Source organism: Pristis pectinata, chromosome 7, assembly GCF_009764475.1.
Source record: "Pristis pectinata isolate sPriPec2 chromosome 7, sPriPec2.1.pri, whole genome shotgun sequence".
NCBI classification, from domain to species: domain Eukaryota; kingdom Metazoa; phylum Chordata; class Chondrichthyes; order Rhinopristiformes; family Pristidae; genus Pristis; species Pristis pectinata.
In genome coordinates, this window is record NC_067411.1 from 50,877,258 (window position 1) to 50,901,000 (window position 23,743).

The 23,743-nt window shown below is 42.8% G+C and overlaps 1 protein-coding gene across 6 annotated transcripts in view; it reads right to left on the bottom strand.

Annotated features, from left to right (window-relative positions):
* The window catches only part of cntln (centlein, centrosomal protein), a 432,461-nt gene that overhangs the window by 350,871 nt on the left and 57,847 nt on the right, over positions 1 to 23,743 (bottom strand). For all 6 annotated transcript variants that reach the window (XM_052019932.1, XM_052019931.1, XM_052019933.1 and 3 more), the window contains exon 4: positions 11,210 to 11,294. In XM_052019932.1, the coding sequence (XP_051875892.1) occupies positions 11,210 to 11,294 (85 nt within the window). The remainder of the gene's footprint in view (positions 1 to 11,209; positions 11,295 to 23,743) is intronic.

A 23,743-nucleotide genomic window follows, 5' to 3' on the forward strand; every position in this document is an offset into this window, starting at 1 on the left:
ACCTAAAAAATAAAACTACAAAGGTCTGAGGCACAAGCCTGCCATATTAGATCAGGAAACTACATTAAAAGATATGACAGTAAGAAAAATGACGAAGATTTAAACAATAAGAAAAAGTGCTCCAATAAAGACCTGCCTCCCATCAAAACCTCCACTTAGTACACCTTTGTGGCAATTTACAATGGCCAATTAACCTACTGACCAATATGTCCTTGTGATGCGAGGAAACCCACAAGGACATAGGGAGAATGTGCAAACTACATACAGACAGCACCAAACATCAGGATTGAACGAAAGTCACTGGAGTAGTGAGGCAACAGCTGTCGTAGCTGAGCCGCTGTGCCAACGTAATAGACAGAAATAGATCAAAGGAAAAGACCTATTTTGCAAAGACAGCAGTGGACCTGAAAACTGGGAAAATTTCAGAATTCAGCAACAGAACCACAACATTGATAACAAAAAAGAAAGAAGAAAATGAGAGAAATCTGATGAAAAATATACAAACAAGTGGCAAAAGCTTCTTCCAACATGCAGCAAGGAAAAGATTAGTAAACATTACTGCAGGTCATTTACAGATTAAACAGGTGAAGTCATACTGGGGAAAGAGGAATGGGCAGAGCACTTCAACAAATACTTTGTTAGTCTTTACGGGAGACACATAAAACGTACCAGGAGTAGTAGGAACAACAGCTCTAGAATGAATGAGCAACTGAAAGGAATTAGTATTCGCAATAAAAATGGAGAAATTAATGGTTCTGAAAGGTGATGAATACTCAAGACCTGATGATCTGTCCTCCAACATTAGCATATGGGAAAAAGGTGCAGGAGTTGGCCATTCAACTACTCATACCTGCTTAACCATTCAATATGATATTACTGAAAATTTACCGCTGGTTGATATGGGAAGCAAGGAAGGAGACAGCTGGGGTCCTGACAGAGATTTTTGCATCTTCATTAGCCATCAGCAAGTTGTCAAACCTTTATTTAAGAAGGGCAGCAGGGAGAAGCCAGTGAGCATTATGTCAGAGGTAGGGAAATTACTGTAAAAAATCCAAAGGGATAGGATTCTAGTTTAAACTAGAATTGTTGGGGTGGGATCCAAATTGGAGAGACCGGGGAAGAGGTGCTTGGCTCTCAAATAGAGGAAGCTTGTAGACAGTACGAGAGGGAGGATAGGCAGGTGATAGAGAAGGGACGTGCTCAGACTGACGGTTTGAGATGTATCCATTTTAACGCAAAGAATATAGTGAACACGGCAGATGAGCTTAGAGCTTGGATAAATACTCGGAGCTACGATGTGGTGGCCATTACAGAGACTTGGATGGTTCAGGGACAGGAATGGTTATGTCAAGTGCCGGGTTTTAAATGTTTCAGAAAGGACAGGGAGGGAGGCAAAAGAGGTGGGGGAATGGCACTGTTGATCAGAGATAGTGTCACGGCTGCAGAAAAGGTGGACGTCATGGAGGGACTGTCTACAGAGTCTCTGTGGGTGGAGGTTAGGAACAGGAAGGGGTCAATAACGTTACTGGGTGTTTTTTATAGGCTGCCCAATAGTAACAGGAATATCGAGGAGCAGAAAGGGAAACAGATCCTAGAAAGGTGTGATAATAAGAGTTGTTGTGATGGGAGATTTTAATTTCCCAAATATCGATTGGCATCTCCATACAGCAAGCTGTTTAGATGGGCTGGAGTTTGTTAAGTGTGTTCAGGAAGGATTCCTGACACAATATGTAGATAAGCCTACAAGAGAAGAGGCTGTACTTCATTTGGTATTGGGAAATGAACCTGGTCAGGTGTCAGATCTCTCAGTGGGAGAGCATTTTGGAGATAGTGATCATAATTCTATCTCCTTTACAAGATCATTGGAGAGAGACAGGAACAGACAGACTAGAAAGGCGTTTATTTGGAGTAAAGGGAATTATGAGGCTCTCAGGCAGGAAATTGGAAGCTTAAATTGGGAATAGATGTTCTCAGGGAAAAGTATGAAAGAAATGTGGCCAATATTCAGGGGATATTTGTGTGGAGTTCTGCATAGGCATGTTCCAATGAGACAGGGAGGTTGCGATAGGATACAGGAACCGTGGTGTACAAAGGCTGTAATAAATCTAGTCAAAAGGAAAAGAAAAGCTAACAAAAGGCTCAGAGAGCTAGGTAATGTTAGAGATCTGGAAGAGTATAAGGCTAACAGGAAGGAGCTTAAGAAGGAAATTAGGAGAGCCAGAAGGGGACATGAGAAGGCCTTGGCAGACAGGATTAAGGAAAACCCCAAGGCATTCGACAAGTATGCGAAGAGCAAGAGGATAAGATGCAAAAGAATAGGGCCTATCAAGTGCAACAGTGGGAAAGTGTGTATGGATCTGGAAGAAATAGCAGAGGTACTTAATGAATACTTTACATCAGTATTCACTACGGAAAAAGATCTGGGGGATAATAGTGAGGACTTGCAGCAGGCTGAAAAGCTTGAGCATGTAGATATTAAGAAAGGGAAGGTGCTGGAACTTTTGGAGGGCATCAAGTTGGATAAGTCGCCGGAACCGGATAAGATGTACCCCGAGCTACTGTGGGAGGCGAGGGAGGAGATTGCGGAGCCTCTGACGATGATCTTTGCATCATCAATGGAGATGGGAGATGTTCCGGAGGACTGGAGGGTTGCGAATGTTGTTCCCTTATTCAAGAAAGGGAGTAGAGATAGCCCAGGATATTATAGACCAGCGAGTCTTACTTCAATGCTTGGTAAGTTGATAGAGAAGATCCTGAGAGGCAGGATTTATGAACATTTGGAGAGGTATAATATGATTAGGAACAGTCAGCATGGCTTTGTCAAGGGCAGGTCCTGCCTTACGAGCTTGATTGGACTAAACACATTGATGAAGGGAGAGCAGTAAATGTAGTCTATATGGATTTCAGCAAGGCATTTGATAAGGTACCCCACGCAAGGCTTATGAGAAAGTAAGGAGGCATGGGATCCAAGGGAACATTGCAATGTGGATCCAGAACTGGCTGGCCCACAGAAGGCGAAGAGTGGTTGTTGACAGGTCGTATTCTGCATGGAAGTCGGTGACCAGTGGCGTACCTCAGGGATCTGTTCTGGGACCCTTACTCTCAGTGATTTTTATAAACAACCTGGATGAGGAAGTGGAGGGATGTGTTAGTAAGTTTGCGGATGACACAAAGGTTGGAGGTGTTGTGGATAGTATGGAGGGCTGTCAGAGGTTACAGCGGGACATAGATAAGATGCAAAACTGGGCTGAGAAGTGGCAGATGGAGTTCAACCCAGAGAAGTGTGAAGTGGTTCATTTTAGTAGGTCAAATATGATGGCAGAGTATATTATTAATGGTAGGACTCTTGGCAGTGTGGAGGATGAGAGGGATCTTGGGGTCCGAGTCCATAGGACGCTCAAAGCAGCTGCACAGGTTGACTCTGTGGTTAAGAAGGCAATGGTGTATTGTCTTTCATCAATCGAGGAATTGAATTTAGGAGCCGAGAGGTATTGTTGCAGCTATATAGGACCCTGGTCAGACCCCACTTGGAGTACTGTGCTCAGTTCTGGTCGCCTCACTACAAGAAGGATGTGGAAGCCATAGAAAGGGTGCAGAAGAGATTTACAAGGATGCTGCCAGGATTGGGGAACATGCCTTATGAAAACAGGTTGAGGGAACTCGGCCTTTTCTCCTTGAAGCGACGGAGGATGAGGGAGGACCTGATAGAGGTATATAAGATGATGAGAGGCATTGATCGTGTGGATAGTCAGAGGCTTTTTCCCAGGGCTGAAATGGTTGCCACAAGAGGACATAGGTTTAAGGTGCTGGGGAGTAGGTATAGAGGAGATGTCAGGGGTAAGTTTTTTACTCAGAGAGTGGTGATTGCATGGAATGGGCTACCGGCAATGGTGGTGGAGATGGATACGATAGGGTCTCTTCAGAGACTTCTGGATAGATACATGGAGCTGAGAAAAATAGAGGGCTATGGGTAAGCCTAGTAATTTCTAGGGTAGGGACATGTTTGGCACAGCTTTCTGTTTCTATTTATGTAAATTTGGAAAGGCAGGGATAGTCAGTACAGCTATATACAGGGGAAATCCTATCTAACTAATTTCCTGGAGCATTTTGGGGAGGTAACTAAGATGACTGATGAAGGCATGACAGTAGATGCTGTCTATATGGACTTTAGTATGGCATTTGACAATGTCCCGCAAGGCAGGCCAGTCCAGAAGGTTAAGGCCAATTAGATCAAAGGCAAGCTGGCAAATTGGATCCGAAGTAGGCTTGGTAATAAGAGGCAGAAGGTCATGGTGGAAGTCTGTGACCAGTGTGCTGGACCCTTGTTTGTGAAATATATTAATAACTTGGATGTGAATGTAGGTGATATGATTAGCAAGTTTGTGGATAACACAAAAGTTGGTGGTGTTGTGGTAGCAAGAAAGGTTGTCCAAGGCCCAAGCAGGATATGGATTAGATGAAAAATTGGGCAGGGCATTGGCAGATGGAACTTAACCCTGACAAATACAAGGTAATGGAAGTCAGAAAGTGATAGGACATATACGATAAGTTGTAGGGTACTAAGGAATGTTGATGAACATCGGGATCTTGGGGTTCAAGTCCATAGTTCCCTGAAAGTGGCAACGTAGGTGGTTAAGGTGGTGAAGAAGGCATACGCATGCTTGCCTTCATAGGCTGGGGCATAGAATTTAAAAGTTGGGATATTACGTTGCAATTTTACAAAACACTATTTAGACTGCACTTATTGTGTGCAGTTTTGGTTACCACACTATAAGAAGGATGTCATTGTGCTGGAAGGAGTGCAGAGCAGATACACCATGGAGGACTTTTAGCTCTGACAAGAAATTGGAAAGGCTGTATTTTTTTCCCCATTTGAGTGAAGGAGGCTGAGGGGTAGATAGTCAGAATCTTTATCCCATGGTATTTTTAAGTAGGAAAAACTAGGGGGGAGAAAAAAGAGAATTAGTTCAGATGGAGGACATGGTGGTGTGCTGCAGCTGCTTGATGTGGGAGATCGTGGACCTTGCTGTGGTCCACGATGGCCACATCTGCAGTAAGTGCTTGAGGCTGGAGGAACTTCGGCTCAGAATTGATGACCTGCGAGTTGCAGCTTCAAACACTGTGCAGCATCAGGGAGGGGGAGAGTTATGTAGATACTGTACATCAGGAGACAGTCACCCCCCTTAGAGCAGGTACTTCTGGAGTCCAGGAAGTGACTGTCAGGGGAGGGAAAAGGAAAAAGAAAACAAACAGGCAAATAGAGCAGGGGACCCTGGAGGCTGTTCCCCTCAATAACAAGTTTTCCGCTTTGGAAACTGTTGAGGGAGATGACCTGCCGGGGCCTAGCAGCAGTAGCCAGGTCTGTGGCACTGGGACCAGTCCTGCTGCTCAGAAGGGAAAGGAGGAGAAGAAGAAGGCAGTAGTGACAGGGGACTCGATAATCAGGGAAACAGATAGGAGGTTCTGTGGCAGTGAGCATGAATCCCGGATGGTATGTTTCCTCCCAGGTGCCAGGGTCTGGGATATCACTGATTGGGTCCACAGGATTCTAGTGCGGGAGGAAGAACAGCCAGAAGTCGTGGTTCATGTTGGTACCAACGACATAGGTAGGAAGAGGGATGAGGTCCTGAAAAGTGAGTTTAGGGAGCTAGGCAGAAGGCTGAAGAACAGGACCTCAAGGGTAGCAATCTCAGGATTGCTGCCAGTGCCACGCGATAGTAAAGGTAGGAATAGGAGGAGATGGCAAATAAATGTGTGGCTGAGAAGTTGGTGCAGGAGGGAGGGTTTTAGATTTTTGGATCATTGGGATCTCTTTTGGGGAAGGTGGGACCTGTACAGAGAGGACGGGTTACACCCGAACCTGAGGGGGGCCAATATCCTTGCAGCCAGGTTTGCATGGGTGGTTCAGGAGATTGCAAGGGGGAAGGGAACTGGAGGAGTAGGTCAGAGGAAGAAGGGGATGGGGAAAAGTCAGATCTGACAGGTAGAGAGGCTTTGAGGAAGGAGAAGCAGAGTACAGGCTATAAAAGTAGTAAGGCGGATGGGCTAAAGTGCATTTACTTAAATGCGAGAAGCATCAGGAATAAGGGAAATGAACTGAGAGCTTGGATAAGTACATGGGACTACGATATTGTGGCTATTACAGAGACATGGCTGACATCAGGGCAGGAATGTATATTGAATATTCCTGGTTTTCAGTGTTTTAAAAGGGATAGGGAGGTGGGGAGAAGAGGAGGAGGGGTGGCGATACTGGTCAGGGACACTGTTACAACTGCAGAAAGGGTAGACGATGTAGAAGGATCCTCTCTAGAGTCAGTATGGGTGGAAGTTAGGAACAAGAAAGGAGCAGTTACCCTCCTAGGAGTATTCTATAGGGCCCCCGGTAGCAGTAGGGATACTGAGGAGCAGAGTGGGAGGCAGTTTTTGGAAAGATGCAAAAATAACAGGGTTATTATAATGGGAGACTTCAACTTTCCAAATATTGATTGGCACCTACTTAGTGCCAAAAGTTTAGACGGGGCGGAGTTTATTAAGTGTGTCCAGGACAGATTCCTGTCACAGTATGTTGACAGAACGACTAGAGGGAATGCCATATTAGATCTAGTTTTAGGTAATGAACAGGGACAGGTGACAGATCTATCGGTGGGTGAGCATTTGGGGGACAGTGACCATTGCTCCATAACCTTTAGAATTGTCATGGACAGGGATAGGAGCAAAGAGGACGGGAAGATATTTAATTGGGGAAAGGCAAATTATGAGGCTATAAGGCGAGAACTTGAGAGTGTAAATTGGGATGACATTTTTGAAGGGAAATGTACTATGGAGATGTGGTCGATGTTCAGGGATCTTTTGCAGGATGTTAGGGATAAATTTGTCCCTATGAGGCAGAGAAGGAATGGCAGGGTGACAGAACCATGGGTGACGAGAGAGGTGGAACAACTAGTTAGGAAGAAGAAGGCAGATACATAAGGTGTAAGCAGCAAGGATCAGACAGGGCTCATGAGGAATATAGAGTAGCAAGGAAGGAACTTAAGAAAGGGCTGAGGAGAGCAAGAAGGGGACATGAAAAGGCTTTGGAGAGTAGGGTTAAGGAGAATCCCAAGGCTTTTTTCTCGTACGTGAAGAGCAGAAGGATGGCTAGAGTAAAGGTAGGTCCAATTAAAGACAAAGGTGGGAGGATGTGCCTGGAAGCGGTGGAAGTGGGTGAGGTTCTCAATGAATATTTCTCTTCAGTATTCACCAAGGAGAGGGGTCGCTGAGGATGTGTTGGTAAGGGTAATGTTCTAGAGTATGTAGATATAAAGAGAGAGGATGTGTTGGAGTTGTTAGAAAATATTAAGACAGATAAGTCCCCGGGGCCTGACAGAATATTCCCCAGGCTGCTTCGGGAGGCGAGGGAGGAGACTGCTGAACAGTTGGTTAGGATCTTTGTGTCCTCGTTGTCCGCGGGGATGGTACCGGAGGATTGGAGGGTGGTGAATGTCGTCCCGTTATTCAAAAAAGGTAGTAGGGATAGTCCAGGGAATTACAGACCAGTGAGCCTTATGTCTGTGGTGGGTAAGCTGTTAGAAAGGATTCTAAGAGATAGGACCTATGAGCATTTAGAGAATCGTGGATTGATTAGGGACAGCCAGCATGGCTTTGTGAAGGGAAGGTCTTGCCTCACAAGCCTGATAGGGTTCTTTGAGGAGGTGACCAGGAAGATTGATGAGGGTAGTGCAGTGGTTGTGGATTTTAGTAAGGCGTTTGATAAGGTTCCACATGGTAGGCTTCTTTGGAAGGTCAGAGGCCAAGGGATCCAGGGAGGCTTGGCAGTGTGGATTCAGAATTGGCTTGCCTGTAGAAAGCAGAGGGTTGTAGTGGAGGGAGTGCATTCGGATTGGAGGGCTGTGACTAGTGGTGTCCCACAGGGATCGGTTCTGGGACCTCTACTTTTTGTGATATTTATTAATGACTTGGATGAGGGGGTGGAAGGGTGGGTTAGCAAGTTTGCAGGTGACACAAAGATCGGTGGTGTTGTGGATAGTGTGGAGGGATGTCGAAGTTTACAGAGGGATATTGATAGGATGCAGAGCTGGGCTGACAAGTGGCAGATGGAGTTCAATCCAGAGAAGTGTGAGGTAGTACACTTTGGAAGGACAAACTCCAAGGCGGAGTACAAGGTAAATGGCAGGATTCTGGGCAGTGTAGAGGAGCAGAGGGATCTGGGGGTTCATATCCACAGATCACTGAAAGTCGCCTCACAGGTAGATAAGGTAGTTAAGAAAGCTTATGGGATGTTAGCTTTCATAAATCGTGGGATCAAGTTTAAGAGCCGAGAAGTAATGATGCAGCTTTACAAAACTCTGGTTAGACCACACTTAGAGTACTGTGTCCAGTTCTGGTCACCTCATTATAGGAAGGATGTGGAGGCGTTGGAAAGGGTGCAGAGGAGATTTACCAGGATGCTGCCTGGATTAGAGAGTATGGATTATGAGGAGAGACTAAAGGAGCTAGGGCTTTACTCATTAGAGAGAAGGAGGGTGACGGGAGACATGATAGAGGTATACAAGCTATTAAGAGGAATAGACAGAGTGGACAGCCAGCGCCTCTTTCCCAGGGCACCAATGCTCAAAGCAAGAGGACATGGCATTAAGGTAATGGGTGGGAAGTTCAAGGGAGATATCAGAGGAAGGTTTTTTACCCAGAGAGTGGTTGGTGCATGGAATGTGCTGCCTGGGGTGGTGGTGGCAGCTGATAAGTTGGTCAAGTTCAAGAGATTGTTAGATAAGCATATGGAGAAATTTAAGATAGAGGGATATGTGGGAGGAAGGGGTGTGGTTTGAAGGTCGGCACAACGTGGTGGGCTGAAGGACCTGTATTGTGCTGTATTGTTCTATGGCTCTATGGTATGGGTATCAAAAACAAAAGGATGTCCCTTAAAGATGAGAGGAAGGAATTTTAAAGGGGATTTGAGAGGAAAGTTTTTTTTTAATTCAGAGAGTGGTTGATATTTGGAACTCGCTGCCAAAGGAGATGGTGAAGTTAGATACAATCACTATGTTTAGGAGACTTGGAATTTTTTTTTACATTATAATGAGCAGAATTTTTGGATGTGGTGCAATTGGACATTCAGAAGGCCTTCAATAAAATGTCACCCAAGAGGTTATTAAATAAAACTAGAACACACAGAATTGAGGGGTAATATACCAGCTTGGATTAACAGACAGAAAGTGGAGTGGAATAAACAGGTTCTTTGCATGTTCGAAGGTTGGAACTAATGATATGCCTCAGAAATTGGTGCTGGGCCTCAACTTTTCAGAATGATTTGGATGAAGTGATCAAGTGAAATAACTCCATGCTTGCTGATGATACAAAGCTGGGTGACAGTGTGAGTTGTGAGAAAGGGACAGAGGGGCTTCATAGACAGACTAAGTGAATGGGCAAGGACATGGCAGATATAATAAGAAAGCAGATTTTTTTCAAAAATGGTAAGAGTTTAAAACATTGTTTGTTTCAGAGGGACCTAGGTATCCTTGTACACGAACCACTGAAAGACAGCATGCAGGTACAGCCAGTTCAGAAGGCAAGAGCACGATTGCCTTTACTACAAGAGGATTTGTGCACATAGAAGATATCTTGCTGCAATAAGGACCCTGGCAAATCCATATCTGGAATACTGTGGACAGGTCTGATCTCTCTATCTAAGGAGGGTGCAAAAAAGCTTCACTAGTTGATCCCTGGGATCAGGGGATGTTTGGGGGGTGGTGGGTGGCGTGGGGGAGCATGGGGGGCAGGGGAGGAGATCTGTTTTATGTGGCAAGATTAAGTGGATTGGACCAATACACTCTGGAGTTCAGAAGAATAAGATGTGACCTCATACAAGATTCTTAGGAGACAAGAGCAGGGATGAATTTCCTGTCTGGGCTTATAGAACCAGGGGTCACATGGGACAGTGATGAAAAAGACAAACTCAAGACTGAGACGAAAATAAATGTCTTCACCCTTAGGGTACTGAATTTTCAAAATTCTCGACCTGTGTACCATGCAAGTTTGGTTGCTGAATATATTCAAACCAGAGCTCAATAAATTTTTTGGATATTGGGCATATCAAGGAATGGATAGTTAGTATAAGAAAGTGCTGAGGTAAAAGCCTAGGCATTGAATGGAAGACCAAGCGTGAGAGGACAAATGGCCTCCTCCTGCTTCTATTTCTTATTTGTGACCGTGAGGATCTGTTCTTGGGTAAGAGCTGCATCAATGTGAAAATCTCCAATCAAAGACAACTGGTATTAATTGCCTCACGTGCTATTCCAGCAGGTTTCTACTAAAATGATCAGGGAAGGAAAAATATATTAGTAAACCTGGCAGTTTGAAAGAGAATATAAGATTTAGATATGGAAGACAAAAGAAATTAGAAGAGCTGAGAGGTTTTATATAAAATCTGTATGGTGATGATGAGGTGAATCAGGGCAGTTGAGCAGAAGTGCCGGAAGACAAGTAAATGAAAATTGTAAAACACCATGGAAATTAAAAAAGTGGACTTTCACAAGGATTGCATCAGAGACAAATCGCTGAACAAGAATCACCAATTCAATTTGCTAATCATGATATTATATCAAGAACTGAAGTATAGTTACAATCTTTTCATAATCAATAAATGCATATTATTGGATGCTGAGCTTCACAGAGACAGTAGCATGGACAACAGGAAGTCCAGTGCAACATCAATAATAAAAACTTAGCAATTCAGCCATGTAATGTCAATGTTCTGATACCCCTAGAAGTTGTAGTTGATGCTGTGTAGATGCAAATTCACGTAACAGCCTTGGTAATGCTTTGCCGCAGTGCGTTGCACCTGATAAACATGGCAATTGGCTGCAAACATTAATTTGCTGACATCAGAGGTCTGAGGTTTAAAGCTGCACGCCACAGTTCAGTGACATTCACCCCTTTTAATATATTTCTGTATTCAATGCCATGAAATCCCATTACAGGAATTTTATATAAACAATACCATGGAAAGTGGCATTGTGGAAGCCCTAGTGATGTTCTAGTTATCAAGGTTTAGGTTCTCTATAGAAAAATACCCAGGAAAATTAACCACATAATTTCCAAACAATATCTTTCTATGTTTTAATAGCATTTGAATGGAATATCAGTAATTCTTTCCATGTCCAGTGGTTATTTCAGTACTTCAGAAAAAAAACAGATATTTCAATGATCTTACCTGCTCAAGTTCTAAAATCTTGTCATCCTTAACTTGGAGAATGTCTAAAACCTTTCTGTCCTTCATTTCAGTTTTCTGTTTTTCCCTTAAGGCAAGAGAAGAGTCAGTAAATAGTCAAAATCTTACTGCACTAATCATTGCATGTTGCATCTTCCGATGACTGATGTACTTCCGACTATTACAACTAGACTGTTAACTTCACAATTAATAGATCAACAGTTGGAAGGGAATCGTCATACAGATTGGATAATGAAATTGACAAAGATAAAATGGAGAACGAGTAAATGGAGCAGATTCAGGACAGTTTCTTGAAACAAGAAATTGTAAATACAACTGGGGAAAAGGATCTTTTAAATCTAATCATGTGCAATGAGACTGTATTAATTAATGATTTCATCATAAAAGATCTACTAAGGAAAAGTGATCATAACACAATAGAATTTCACATTCAGTTTGAGAGTGAGAAACTTGGGTCTAAAATTAACATGCTAAACTTAAGCAATTGCAGAAGTTATGATGAGTTAGTTTTGTGGACTGGTGAACTGATCAAAAGTTAAGGTTGTAGACAAGCAGTGGCAGATATTTAAGGAAATATTTCATCATTCTAAACTAAGCTATTGTGATGAATATTCACTATCCAGGGTCAGGAGGCTTTTTGCTAAACTCACCCTTTTTTTTAGCACAGCAGAAGAATCTGTCTAAGGTTCAAGATGTTAATTATCTATCTTTAACTAGGATTATTTACCCATCCTCTTGAGAAACAATACTGGCCAGGCTCAGGAAGCCTATTGTTGACTTAACTGAGACCATAACCTAATCAGAAGAAACAACAGTGTCTATGTTAACCCAAGGCTCCAACCATCTGAGCTGATCAATGCAGTTGTGAAAACAGCACATGCAGATGAGGTCGTCACTTGATGACTGGCAAGCGAAAGATATAAATATAAGAAGGCAGTAAAGGTGGGGAGGAGTTACAGAAATGAAGATATAGAATCCACTCCTCAGCCTCGATCCAAGAAGGATCTCTTCCCAGAGCCTTCTTTCTCAGACGGACGACATGTTCATCTGCAACTCATTGGTATATTTTCTTAGTTTGTAAGAGTTGTACTTGTGTTTGGAAGTCCTTTGTAGAATTATAATCTCTATTAAAAATTACACCTCAAAATAAATGTGCCCCACTTAAAATACAATAAGTGTGCTTAATCTGCTTCATTACCTGGAAGCATCTCCTCCTTGATTGGGAGGGGGCACCCACCACTCAAAATAGTGATTATTGACAGTTAAGCCCCTTCAGAAAAGAGACTAAAGTAGTTAGGTAAATTAGTCTTTGCTTTATAGGTTGATATAGTATAATCTCCCTGAGGTGAGAGTACTGGTATATCTGTAAGACTGACGGTCTTGGCTTCAGTTTAGGACTCCAGAATGGGTACACTCAATATCATCACAGTATATTCTATCAAAATTCCATCAAGGACTCTACAAGGATGAATCATCCATGGCTAACTACTTTTTTATATATATTTACCCATTCTTAAGAAGTAGTCTTCACTAGCAATTCTGGCAAAGTTAAATGTCAGGCATATTGATGAGTCTGGACATGCATTTAGAAACACAGAGCATATCCTTCCCTAAACAATATTCATTAACCACATAGGTTAATCCAGTAGTTTCATGGTTACTGTTATTAAGCACAGCATTAAGCAAGTTATCAAATCAAAAGAAAATGCATTCAACTGTGAATATTAGTAGTAGGTTAGAAAACTGGGGAAATTTTGAAAGCCAGCAAATAATAACTGAACAAATAATAAAGGGAAAGAAAATCTGCATGAATTTGTTAAATGACATCTAACCAATCACATCTTCTCCTTCCCACCCCTTTCTGCTTTCCACAAGGACAACTCTCTCCATAACTCCCTGGTTCTTTCATCTCACAAAACCCATCCCACCCTATCCCCAGGCACCTTCCCCTGCAGCCGTAGGAGATGCAACACCCGTCCCTACTCCTCCTCTGTCATCACCATCAAGCCCTTTCAGATGAGGCAAAGATTCACATGCACTTCCTCTAATCTTGTCTTTACATCAGTGAGACTGAGTGCAGACTGGGTGATCGCTTTGCTGAGCACCTGCGCTCTGTCCGCAATGGCCATCTTGAGTTCCTGGCTGCAAGCCATTTTGACTCCCCTCCTCATTCTCACACCAACATGTCTGTCCTTGGCCTGCTCCACTGCATGATGAGGCCAAACACAAACAAGAGGAACCGTACCTCATATTTAGCCTGAGTGGTCTACAACCCAACAGTATGAACATTGAATTCTCTAATTTCAGGTAACCTGCCACCCCTCCGTTTCTTTTTCTCTCCTCTTGATCCACCCCGGTCCTCTTGCACACGCCCTTCTTTCCAGCACTAGCACCCTCCTTCCTCCCCTCCACCGCCCCCCACCCCCCCGCAGTCCTTTGTCTCCTGGGTTCTTTTCCCTTCCCCACCTGGTTCCATCTACCTATTACCCACACACTCAGTCCACTAACCACTCCACTTCCCCCACTGTTCTCCTTTTGCCTGACATCTGCCCCTTATCTGGTTCCCTCACCACCTTCCTTTCTTATCAAATTACATAATTTACAGCTCTTTATTGTCTCCACTATCACCTCCCAAACTATGTTGCTGTCTCCACCCCTCCCTCTCCGACCTGGCTCCATCCGTCAATCAACTTCTCCTCACCTAGATCCACCTATAGCTTGCCAGCTCCTGCCTTGCCCTTCCTTCTCACATCTTTATACTGGCTATCTCCCCTTTACACTCTCAGTCTTAATGCAGGATCTCGACTCAAAACATCCACAGATGCTGCCTGACCTACTGAGTTCCTCCAACAGCTTGCTTTTTGCTTGAGATTAATGTAAGATTAGTGTAAATGGGTGGCTGAAAGATTCTGGTGAATCTCCTCTTCACTTTTTCCAGTGCAATCACATGCTTCCTAGCGTATGGCAATCAGAACAGCACACAATACTCCACGTGTGGCCTAACCAATGTTTTGTAAAATTGCAATGTAACATCCCAACACTTATATTCCATGCCGCAACCTATGAAAGCAAGCATGCCTACCCCTATTTGATTTCCCAAGCCATGGAAATAAAAGGTACTGTAGCAACACAGAAAAAATTGGCTAAGCAACTAGAAACAGTAGCTGGTCATACTGAAGCATCACGTACACCAGTTTTCCCCAAAGGTTGATATTAAGACCATTGCTTTTAATATATATTAATGAGTTGGACTAGGGTGCACAGGGCACAATTCCATATTTACAGGATGATTCAAAATCTGGAGTTATAGTGAACCCTGAGGAGGATAATAATGAAGTTGAAGAAGATATGGACAGGCCATGGAATAGGTTGATAGGTCACAGATGAAATTTACTGCTGACAAATCTGACATTTTGCATATGAGAACATATGAGAAATACGAGAAAAGGCACTATAAAGTAAAAGGCACAATTGTGAAAAAATGAGAACAGAGAAATTTGGAGGTATATGTGCTCAGTTCATTTCAAAGTTGCAGAACAGGTTGAGGTAGTATTTTAAACAAAACTTTCATTTTGGACTTTATAGAGGCAGAGTGCTACACCAAGGAAGTCATGATAAACCACTATAAAACACTGATTTGGTCACAAAAATATCGGGGTCTGAGTGCTACAGTTTATGAAAGACGTTAAGGCTGTGGAGAGGGTGCAGAAGAGGTTTACCAAAATGTTTCCACAAATGAGGGATTTTAGTTTAGTGGATAAAATAGAAAATCTGGGGTTATTCTGTTTGGAGGTTGCAAAGGGGATCTTTTAGAGGTATTCATATTACGAAGGGTGGAGACAGAGCAGATAGAGGGGAACTGTTCCCACTGTCAGAGGGATTGTAGAATAAAGGGAATCAACAAAAGCACTGAAACATTAGGAAAAACTTGATTATGCTGCAAGTTATTAACATTCAGGATGCACTGCTTGGGTTAGTGCCAGTGTATTTTTCATTGTAGTATTCAAAAGAGAACTGGATAAATATCTGAAAGGAAAAAGTATGCAGGATATGAGAAGAGACTGATGCAGAGACAAACTGTTTTGCTCTTACATTCTGCCAGTACAGATTTCAATGGCATTTATTCTGTAACCATTCTGTAATCTCATGACTCAGATATTAAGAGTTTATACAGATATATAGAAAAGAACAGATTGACAATATAAACACTAATCCCTCAGAGAATAAGACTGGGGAAGAATGGGAAAGAAACTTTGAACCAATACTTTGAATCTATCTCCATGGCAGAAGACACCAAAAGTAGTAGAAAATCTGAGGCAAGAGGAAGACATTTAAAGCAATTATTACCAAAGAAAAGGTATAAGGCAAACTAATGGGACCAAAGGCTGGCATATCTGTAAAGTAGCGGCACAGTAGCGCAGCTGGTAAACAGCTGCCTCACAGCTCCAGTGACTTGGCTTCAATTCTGTATAGAGTTCTCCCTGTGACCTTATGGATTTCCTTCCACATACCAAAAATGTGCAGATTGGTAGGTTAATTGGCCACTGTAAATTGTCTATAGTGTGTACGTGAGTAGCAGAATCTGGGAGGAGTGGATGGGAATGTAGAGAGAATAAAATGGGTTGGGGTAGGACTAGTGTAAAAATTAGTGCTTGATGATCAGGGCAGACTCCATGAACCAAAGGGTTTGTTCCTGAGCTGGATCACTCTATGGCACTACAACTTAATAGTCAATATCCTGGGGTCTCAACAGAACAGGCTGCACAGAAAATGGATACATTAGTCATAATCTTCCAAATTTCCCTTGATTCTAGCTTAGTCCCAGCAGACTCAAGAAAGGAGGGAGACAGGAAGCAGGAACGTGTAGGTCAGATAGCTTCACTTGACATAGGGTGCATAAAAACAGAAAATTCTGCAGATGCTCAGCATATCAGACATCATCTGTGGAGAAGCAAACTGAATTAATGAATTGGGTCAATGACTCTTCATCACAATTGGAAAAATAAGAAAACAAATTTGCTTAAAATTCCAGAGAGAGGAGGAATGGAGAGAATCAGAACCAGATTCAGAATCAGGTTTATTATCACTGACATATATCATGAAATTTGTTGTTTTGCAGCAGCAGTACAGTGCAAGACATAAACACATAAAAATTATTATAAGTTACAAAAATAAATAAACAGTGCAAAAGAGGAATAATGAGATAGTGTTCATGGACTGTTCAGAAATCTGATGGCAGAGGGAAAGCTGTTCCTGAAACATTGTGTCTAGATCTTCAGGCTCCTGTACCTCCTCCCCAATGGTAGTAAGGTGAAGAGGGCACGTCCCGGGTGGTGAGGATCCTTAATGATGGATGCAGTCTTCTTGAGGCACTGCCTCTTTAAGATGTCCTTGATGGCGGGGAAGGTTGTGCCCGTGATGGAGTTGGCTGACTCTACAAACCTCTGCAGCCTCTTTTGATCCTGCACGTTGGAGCCTCCATACCAGACAGTGATGCAACCAGTCAGAATGCTCTCCAACGTACACCTGTAGAAATTTGCAAGAATCTTTGGTGACATACCAAATCTCCTCAAACTCCTAATGAAGTAGAACTATGGCATGCCTTCTTCATGATTGCATCAATGTGTTGGGCCCAAGATAGATCCTCTGAGATGTTGATGCCCAGAAACTTGAAGCTGCTCACCCTTTCCACCACAGATTCCTCAATAAGGACTGGTGTGTGTTCTCCTGACCTCCCCTTCCTGAAGTCCACAATCAATTCCTTAGTCTTGGTGACGTTGAGTGCAAGGTTGTTATTGCAACACCACTCAACCAACCAATCTATCTCACTACTGTACGCCTCCTCATCGCCATCTGAAATTCTGCCAACAACAGTGGTGTCAGCAGCAAATTAATAGATGGCATTTGAGTGTGTTTAGCCACACAGTCACGAGTGTAGAGAGTGGAGCAGTGGGCTAAGCACACAGCCTTGAGGTGCACCTGTGTTGACTGTCAGCAAGGGGGAGATGTTGCTACCAATATGCACTGATAAGGAATATTGTCTCCCGATAAGGAAGTTGAGGATCCAGTCGCAGAGGGTGGTACAGAGGCCCAGGTTTTGTAGCTTGTTGATTAGTACTGAGGGGATGATGGTGCTGAACGCCAAGCTGGAATAGATAAACAGCAGCCTGACGTATGTTTTGCTGTTGTCTAGGTGCTCCAAAGCCGAGTGGAGAGCCAGAGAGATTGCGTCCGCTGTAGACCCGTTGTGGAGGGAGGCAGCAGGTCCAGGTCCTTGCTCAGGCAGGAGTTAATTCTAGCCATGACCAAGCTCTCAAAGCACTTCATCACGGGAAAAATGGGAACATCTGTGATATGGTGGAGATCAAGATTATCCAGGTGACATAAATGCTATTGGAGCATCTAAGAGAGGGTTGTGAATTATTTCTAATAGCAAATCTGTCTGCTAAGTAAGTAAAGGGAGACGATTAAGGTGAGTAAAACAGTATCAGAACTGTGAGGTGCAGAACGTAGCAGCTGCTGGAAATCTGAAACAAGAGAATGCTGGAAATATCAGCAGATTAAGTGGCATCTGTAGGGAAGGAAAATCAGAGTAAGTGCTACAGGTTGGAGCCATGGAGGGAATGGTCCAGTCTTCTGGAATGTCACCCATGGCCAATGAAGATGCAAGTATCTCTGCCAGGGCCCCAGTAATTTCTTCCCTACCTTCCCACAATTTCCTAGGATACACTTGCTCAGGCCCTGGGAAATTATCCACCTTTTTGTACTTTAAAACCACTAGCACCTTCTCTTTTGTAATGTTCCAAGACATCACTATTCTCTTCCCTGAAATCCCTAGCTTTCATGACTTTATCAGTAAATACAGATGAGAAATATTCATTTAAGACCTTGCCCATCTTCTGTGAATCCACATATAGATGACATTGATTCCTAAGGGACCTTATTCTCTTCCTTGTTACCTTTTTGCACTTAATATACTTACTGAATCTCTTAGGATTCTCCTTTACCTTCTCTGCCAAAGCTGTCTCATGTCCTTTTTTGCCCTCCAGGTTTGCTTATACATTTCCATACCCCTACCTCCCTTTTACTCCTCAAGGGATCCTGTTGATCCCAGCTGCCTACACCTGACATATGCCTCTTTTTTCCTGAGCAGAGCTAGAATATCACTCATGAACCAGGTTTCCCTGATTGTGGCCCTTCACGCAACAGGAACATGCTGACCCTGAACTCTCCCTATCTCACTTTTAAAAGCCTCCCACTTGCCAGACGTCCCTTTACTGGCAAACAGTATCTACCAATCAACCATTGCAAGTTCCTGTCTAATGTCATCAAAATCAGCCTTGCCCCAATTGAGGACTTTAATTTGCAGACAATTCCTACCCTTTCCCATAACTATTTTAAAAATAATAGAGTTCCGGTCACTGGTCCCAAAGTACTCCCCTGTGACACTTCAGTCACTTGTCCTGTCTCATTTCCCAAAAGGAGGACCAGTGTTGCCCCCTCTCTAGTAGGCCCACGTACATATTGTTTAAGAAAACTTTCCTGGGCACACTTAACAAATTCTGTCCCAAACTCCTCTTCTGTGAGGGTTGTGAATCTTTGGAATTGATTATCCCAGAGATTTGTGGAGTCACTGAATGCATTCAAGGCTAAGACAGAGATATTTTTGGTCCAGAGGGGAGTCAATGATTATGGCAAACAGATAGGAAAGTGGACTTGGGGCCAAGATCAAATCAGCCATGATATAGTTGAATGGTGGAATAGGCTTGAATGATCTTATGACCCACCCCCTCCTATTTATGATCTTAAACTATGTTCTTAATTCCTCATAGAGCAATGATTGTGTTATTCTTTAGCATTTTGAGAATTCTTACATAAAAAGATTTCCACATGTTTGAAGATTTTACTGAACCTCGGGATATTTATAATGTGACAGCATTGTTCCAAGCAACAATTAAAATGTCAGCTTTACCACAATTAACTATGTGGGAAAACTGAGATAAAGTTTTGAAAATAAATCATTTGTTGTTGAGAGCATGTGCTACTCCTGAAGGAAGAATATCAAAATAGGATTAAAAATATGAATTTTAATCTTTTGCTGATTCAAGTTGAATCAACATGATAACCAAATGTTAAAAAAGCTCATCTGTGAAGAGAGAAATTGAAGAATTAAGCTGCCTTTAGATATGAATTGGAATTGGTTTATTATTGTACAGAGGTACAGTGAAAAACTTGTCTTGCATGTCATACAGATCAATTAATTACACAGCGCATTGAGGTAGTACAAGGTAAAACAATACAGAATGCAGAGTCAGGTGTCACAGCTCTAAAGAAAGTGCAGTACAGGTAGACAATAAGGTGCAAGGTCATAACGAGGTAGATTGTGAGGTCAAGAGTCCATCTTATCATACGAGGGAACTGTTCAATAGTCTTATAACAGCGGGATAAAAGCTGAGCCTGGTGGCACATGCTTTCAGGCTTCTGCCTGATGGGAGAGGGGAGAAGAGAGAATGTTCCGGGTGGTCAGGGTCTTTGATTATGCTGGCTGCTTTACCGAGGCAGTGAGAAGTATAGACAGAGTCCATGGAGAAGAGGCTGGTTTCATGACGTGCTGAGCTGTGTCCACAACACTCTGCAGTTTCTTGAAGTCCCAGGCAGAGTAGTTGCCAAACCAGGCCGTGATGCATCTGGATAGGATGCTTTCTATGATGCATCAATAAAAGTTGGTGAGTGTCAAAGGGGACATGCCAAATTTCTTTAGCCTCCTGAGGAAGTAGAGGCGCTGGTGAGCTTTCTTGGCCGTGGCATCTACCTGGTTGGACCAGGACAGGCTATTGGTGATATTCACTCCTCAGAACTTGAAGCTCTCAAACTCAGCATCGTTGATGTAGTGCTCTGTCCCCCTTGCTGAAGTCAATGACCAGCTCTTTTGATTTTCTGACATTGAGCGAAAGGTTGTTGTCAATGACACCATGTCATTAAGCTTTCTATCTCCTTCCTGTACTCCTAGTCATCGTTATTTGAGATATGGCACACTATGGTGGTTTCATCTGCAAACTTGTAGATGGCGTTAGAGCAGTATCTGGCCACGCAATCATGATAATGAACGTAAAGACTAGGAGAATAAATATCTGGCACTCAAGAAAGGGAGTTTATGCTCCAACATTATAAAACCTTGGTCAGACCTCAGCTGAAGTATTACGTGCAATTCTGATAACCATGCTATAGGACAGATGTGATCACACTGGAGTGGGTGCAGAGGAGATACACCAGGATGTTGCCCGGGATGGAGCAGTTCCGTTATGAGAAGAGATTGAGAAGCTTGGTCTGTTCTCCCTGGAGCAGAGGAGGTTAAGAGGGAATATGATTGAGGTATATAAAATTATAGATAGGATGGACTGCAGGAAACTTTTCCCCATATCAGAGCAAGATAAAATGAAAGGGCACAGATTTAGGGGAAGTGATTTAGAGGAGATATGAGGGGCACCTTCTTCACCTGGAGGGTGGCAAGTACTTGGAAAGCACAGCCTGTGAGGGTGGTTGAAGCTGGTTCCCCGACAGCATTTAAAGAGTGTCTAGATGAGCACCTGAATCAGCCTAGCTTAAAAGGCTATAGACCAAGTGCTGGGACATGGGATTATTATGGATGGGTGCCCACTTGCTGGCATAGATGAGTAGGGCCAAATGGCCTGTTCCCATGCTGTATGATTCTATGACATTATGACACTGTAAAGCCATCAGTAATAAACAACTATTAAAATCATGGAATGATACAATGCCAGAGATGGCAATTCAGTACATCCTAAACGCAATAGCTCTTTGAAAGACTTTTCCAACTCATCCTACTCTTATGTTCTTTCCCATAAGCGTACTAAATTACACCCTTCAAAAACACCCAATTCCCTTTTGAAAATTATTATTAAGGCTGCAAAGAGAAATATCACCAATCCCAGCCAGAATGAAGATCCTGACTGTGATCCCTCGTTCAAGGCTTCACAGTGACCAAAAACATCACCACCGCATATCTCCTGTCAAACCCGATAAGACTTTTGTTTAAATGAGATTACCTCCTGTTCTTCTAAACTCTAGAATATTGTCTTTGTCTGTTTAATCTCTTTACAAAATGGATAAGCATCCCAATCCTAGGAACCTATCCAATGAAACTTTCATGGACTTCCTCCAACACAGCTTGGTTGGAGGAAGTTCATAGAAGGTTCATTGGATAGGTTAGGGTTCCAGACCCACCTCAATACTTTTAAGAACTTTAGAATTAAATTTGTTACCACAACCTTTTTAAGCAGTACATTCCAGTTCATCATTACTGATTGTGTGAAAGCAAATTTGCCCCATATTGAAAGAAAAACAGATGTGATGGCAAGTCTGTCATCTGAGGAGAGATTATGTCAACTAGGTTTGTATTCACCGGTCAAAGCACAGAAGCAGGCCCCTCAGCCAACTGAGTCCATACCTTGTCATTAAGTACCTATTTATAATAATACAAAATAAAAAAAACACTGGAAACACTCAAAAGGTCAGGCAGCATATGTGGAAAGAGAAAGTTAATGTTTCAGATCCAGAACCTTCATCAGAACTGGGAAGGACAAGTTTGTTCAGGTAGCAGGGAAGGTGGGCAAAGGGGGGAATGGGTGGAATAAAGGTGATTTCTCTGAAAATAATCCCATTTTCCAACATTTGGCCCAGACTTCTTTATCATGGCTTTTGAGTGCTCATGTAAATACTTAAGTGTGAGAATACCTGTCTCCACCAACCCCTCAGACAGTGCATTCCTCATACCAACCACCTCTTACCTTAAACCAATTCCTTCTGGTTATAGACAACTCTGGCAAAGGGTAGTTTCTCACCATCTACCCTATCAATGCCCCTGATCTATTTTGTTTTTCTCAGTCATGTCCCTGGTTAGCCTTCTCTGCTCCAAGGAAAATAAACCCAGCCTGTCCAATTTCTACTCCTCATTACTTCCTAGTGCCCTACTATTCACTGTATATATCCTATTATCTTTCCAAAACACATCGCCTCACACTTATCAGGATTAAATTCCATCTGCCACTTCTCTATCCATCTGATCAACTCAACGATATTGCTCTGTAATCAGTCTTCCCTCCTTAGTATAAACACCGCTAATTTTCATGTCACTTGCAAATTTACTAATTTTACCTCCTACATTCATGTCCAGATTATTAATATATATGTATAAAACAAACCATCAAGACCCCACCATTAATCCATGTGCTTCACCCTAGTCATCACAAAACAACATTCAACTATTATTCTGTGCTTTCTATCACCAAGCCAATTTGAATCCAATATGCCAAAATGCCCTTAAAGCCATAAGCTCTTAGTGAACCAGTCTCCCACATGTGACTTTCTCAAAGGCCTTAATAAAGTCCATGTGGACAAACTCAACCGTAGTACCTTCATCAGTACTTTGTCAGCTCCTCAAAAAAATCCATTAAATCAGTGAGACAGGACCCCCCCTCCATTTTTAATAAAGCCATGCTCACTTCATTAATCACTCTAAGTACAGACCAATCCTGTCCCTCAGGATTTTTTTCAATTATATCCCTACTAATGATGTTAAGACATATTCGCCTGTAATTATCTGGCTTATTCCTGTTGCTCTTCTTGAATAAAGCTAACATATTTGGTGTACTCCAGTCATTTACCACCCCCTCTCTGGCCAGGGAAGATTTGAATGTTTCTGTCAGAGCCCCAGCAATCTCCTCTCATGTCTTCTATAGCATCCTAGAATTTACCTCGTCAGGCTTTGGGGATCAATCTGCCTTTAAGCCCTCTAAGATACTGACTATCTCCTCCTTTTGTAATTCCATCACCTCCCTTCCTAAATTCTGCAATGACAAAATCCTTCTCCATGGCAAATAAAGATAAGTATTTATGACCTCACCTCTCTCCTTCAGCACCCTGTACAGATTGCCCCTTTGGTCTCTCTTCCCGTGGTATCCTCTTGACAATATACCTTAAAATGCTTTGGGATTCCCCGTAATCTTGTGTAACAATGTTATTTCATGTCCCCTGCATGACCACATGGGTTTCCTTCAAGTGCTCTGGCATTTTCCTACATTCCAAAGGTATGTGTGTTGGTAGATGAATTGGCTACTCCAATTTACTACTAATGTGTAGTTTAGTGGTAGAATGCAGGGGAACCTGATGGAAATATGTGAAGGAATAATGGGATTTGTGTAGGATTGGAGTATATGGATGCTTGATGAGCAGTGCAGACGTTGTAGGCCTGTTCCTGTGCTGTATGACTCCCTAACTACCCCAGCCTACCAAGAGGTTGAGAAGACAATGCTTCTGAAACAGATGAGATCTCTGCAGAAATACATAAACATGGCAGAGTAGTTCTGGGATGAATCTATGATATCATCTCTCTCATTTGGAAAGAGAAGAGCATGCCAGGCACAAGGAAAGCTGTCTGTCTGGCACGAGGAAAGTTGTCGCAAGAATCTTCCTCAACTGCCTCCTCCAAGTGACCAC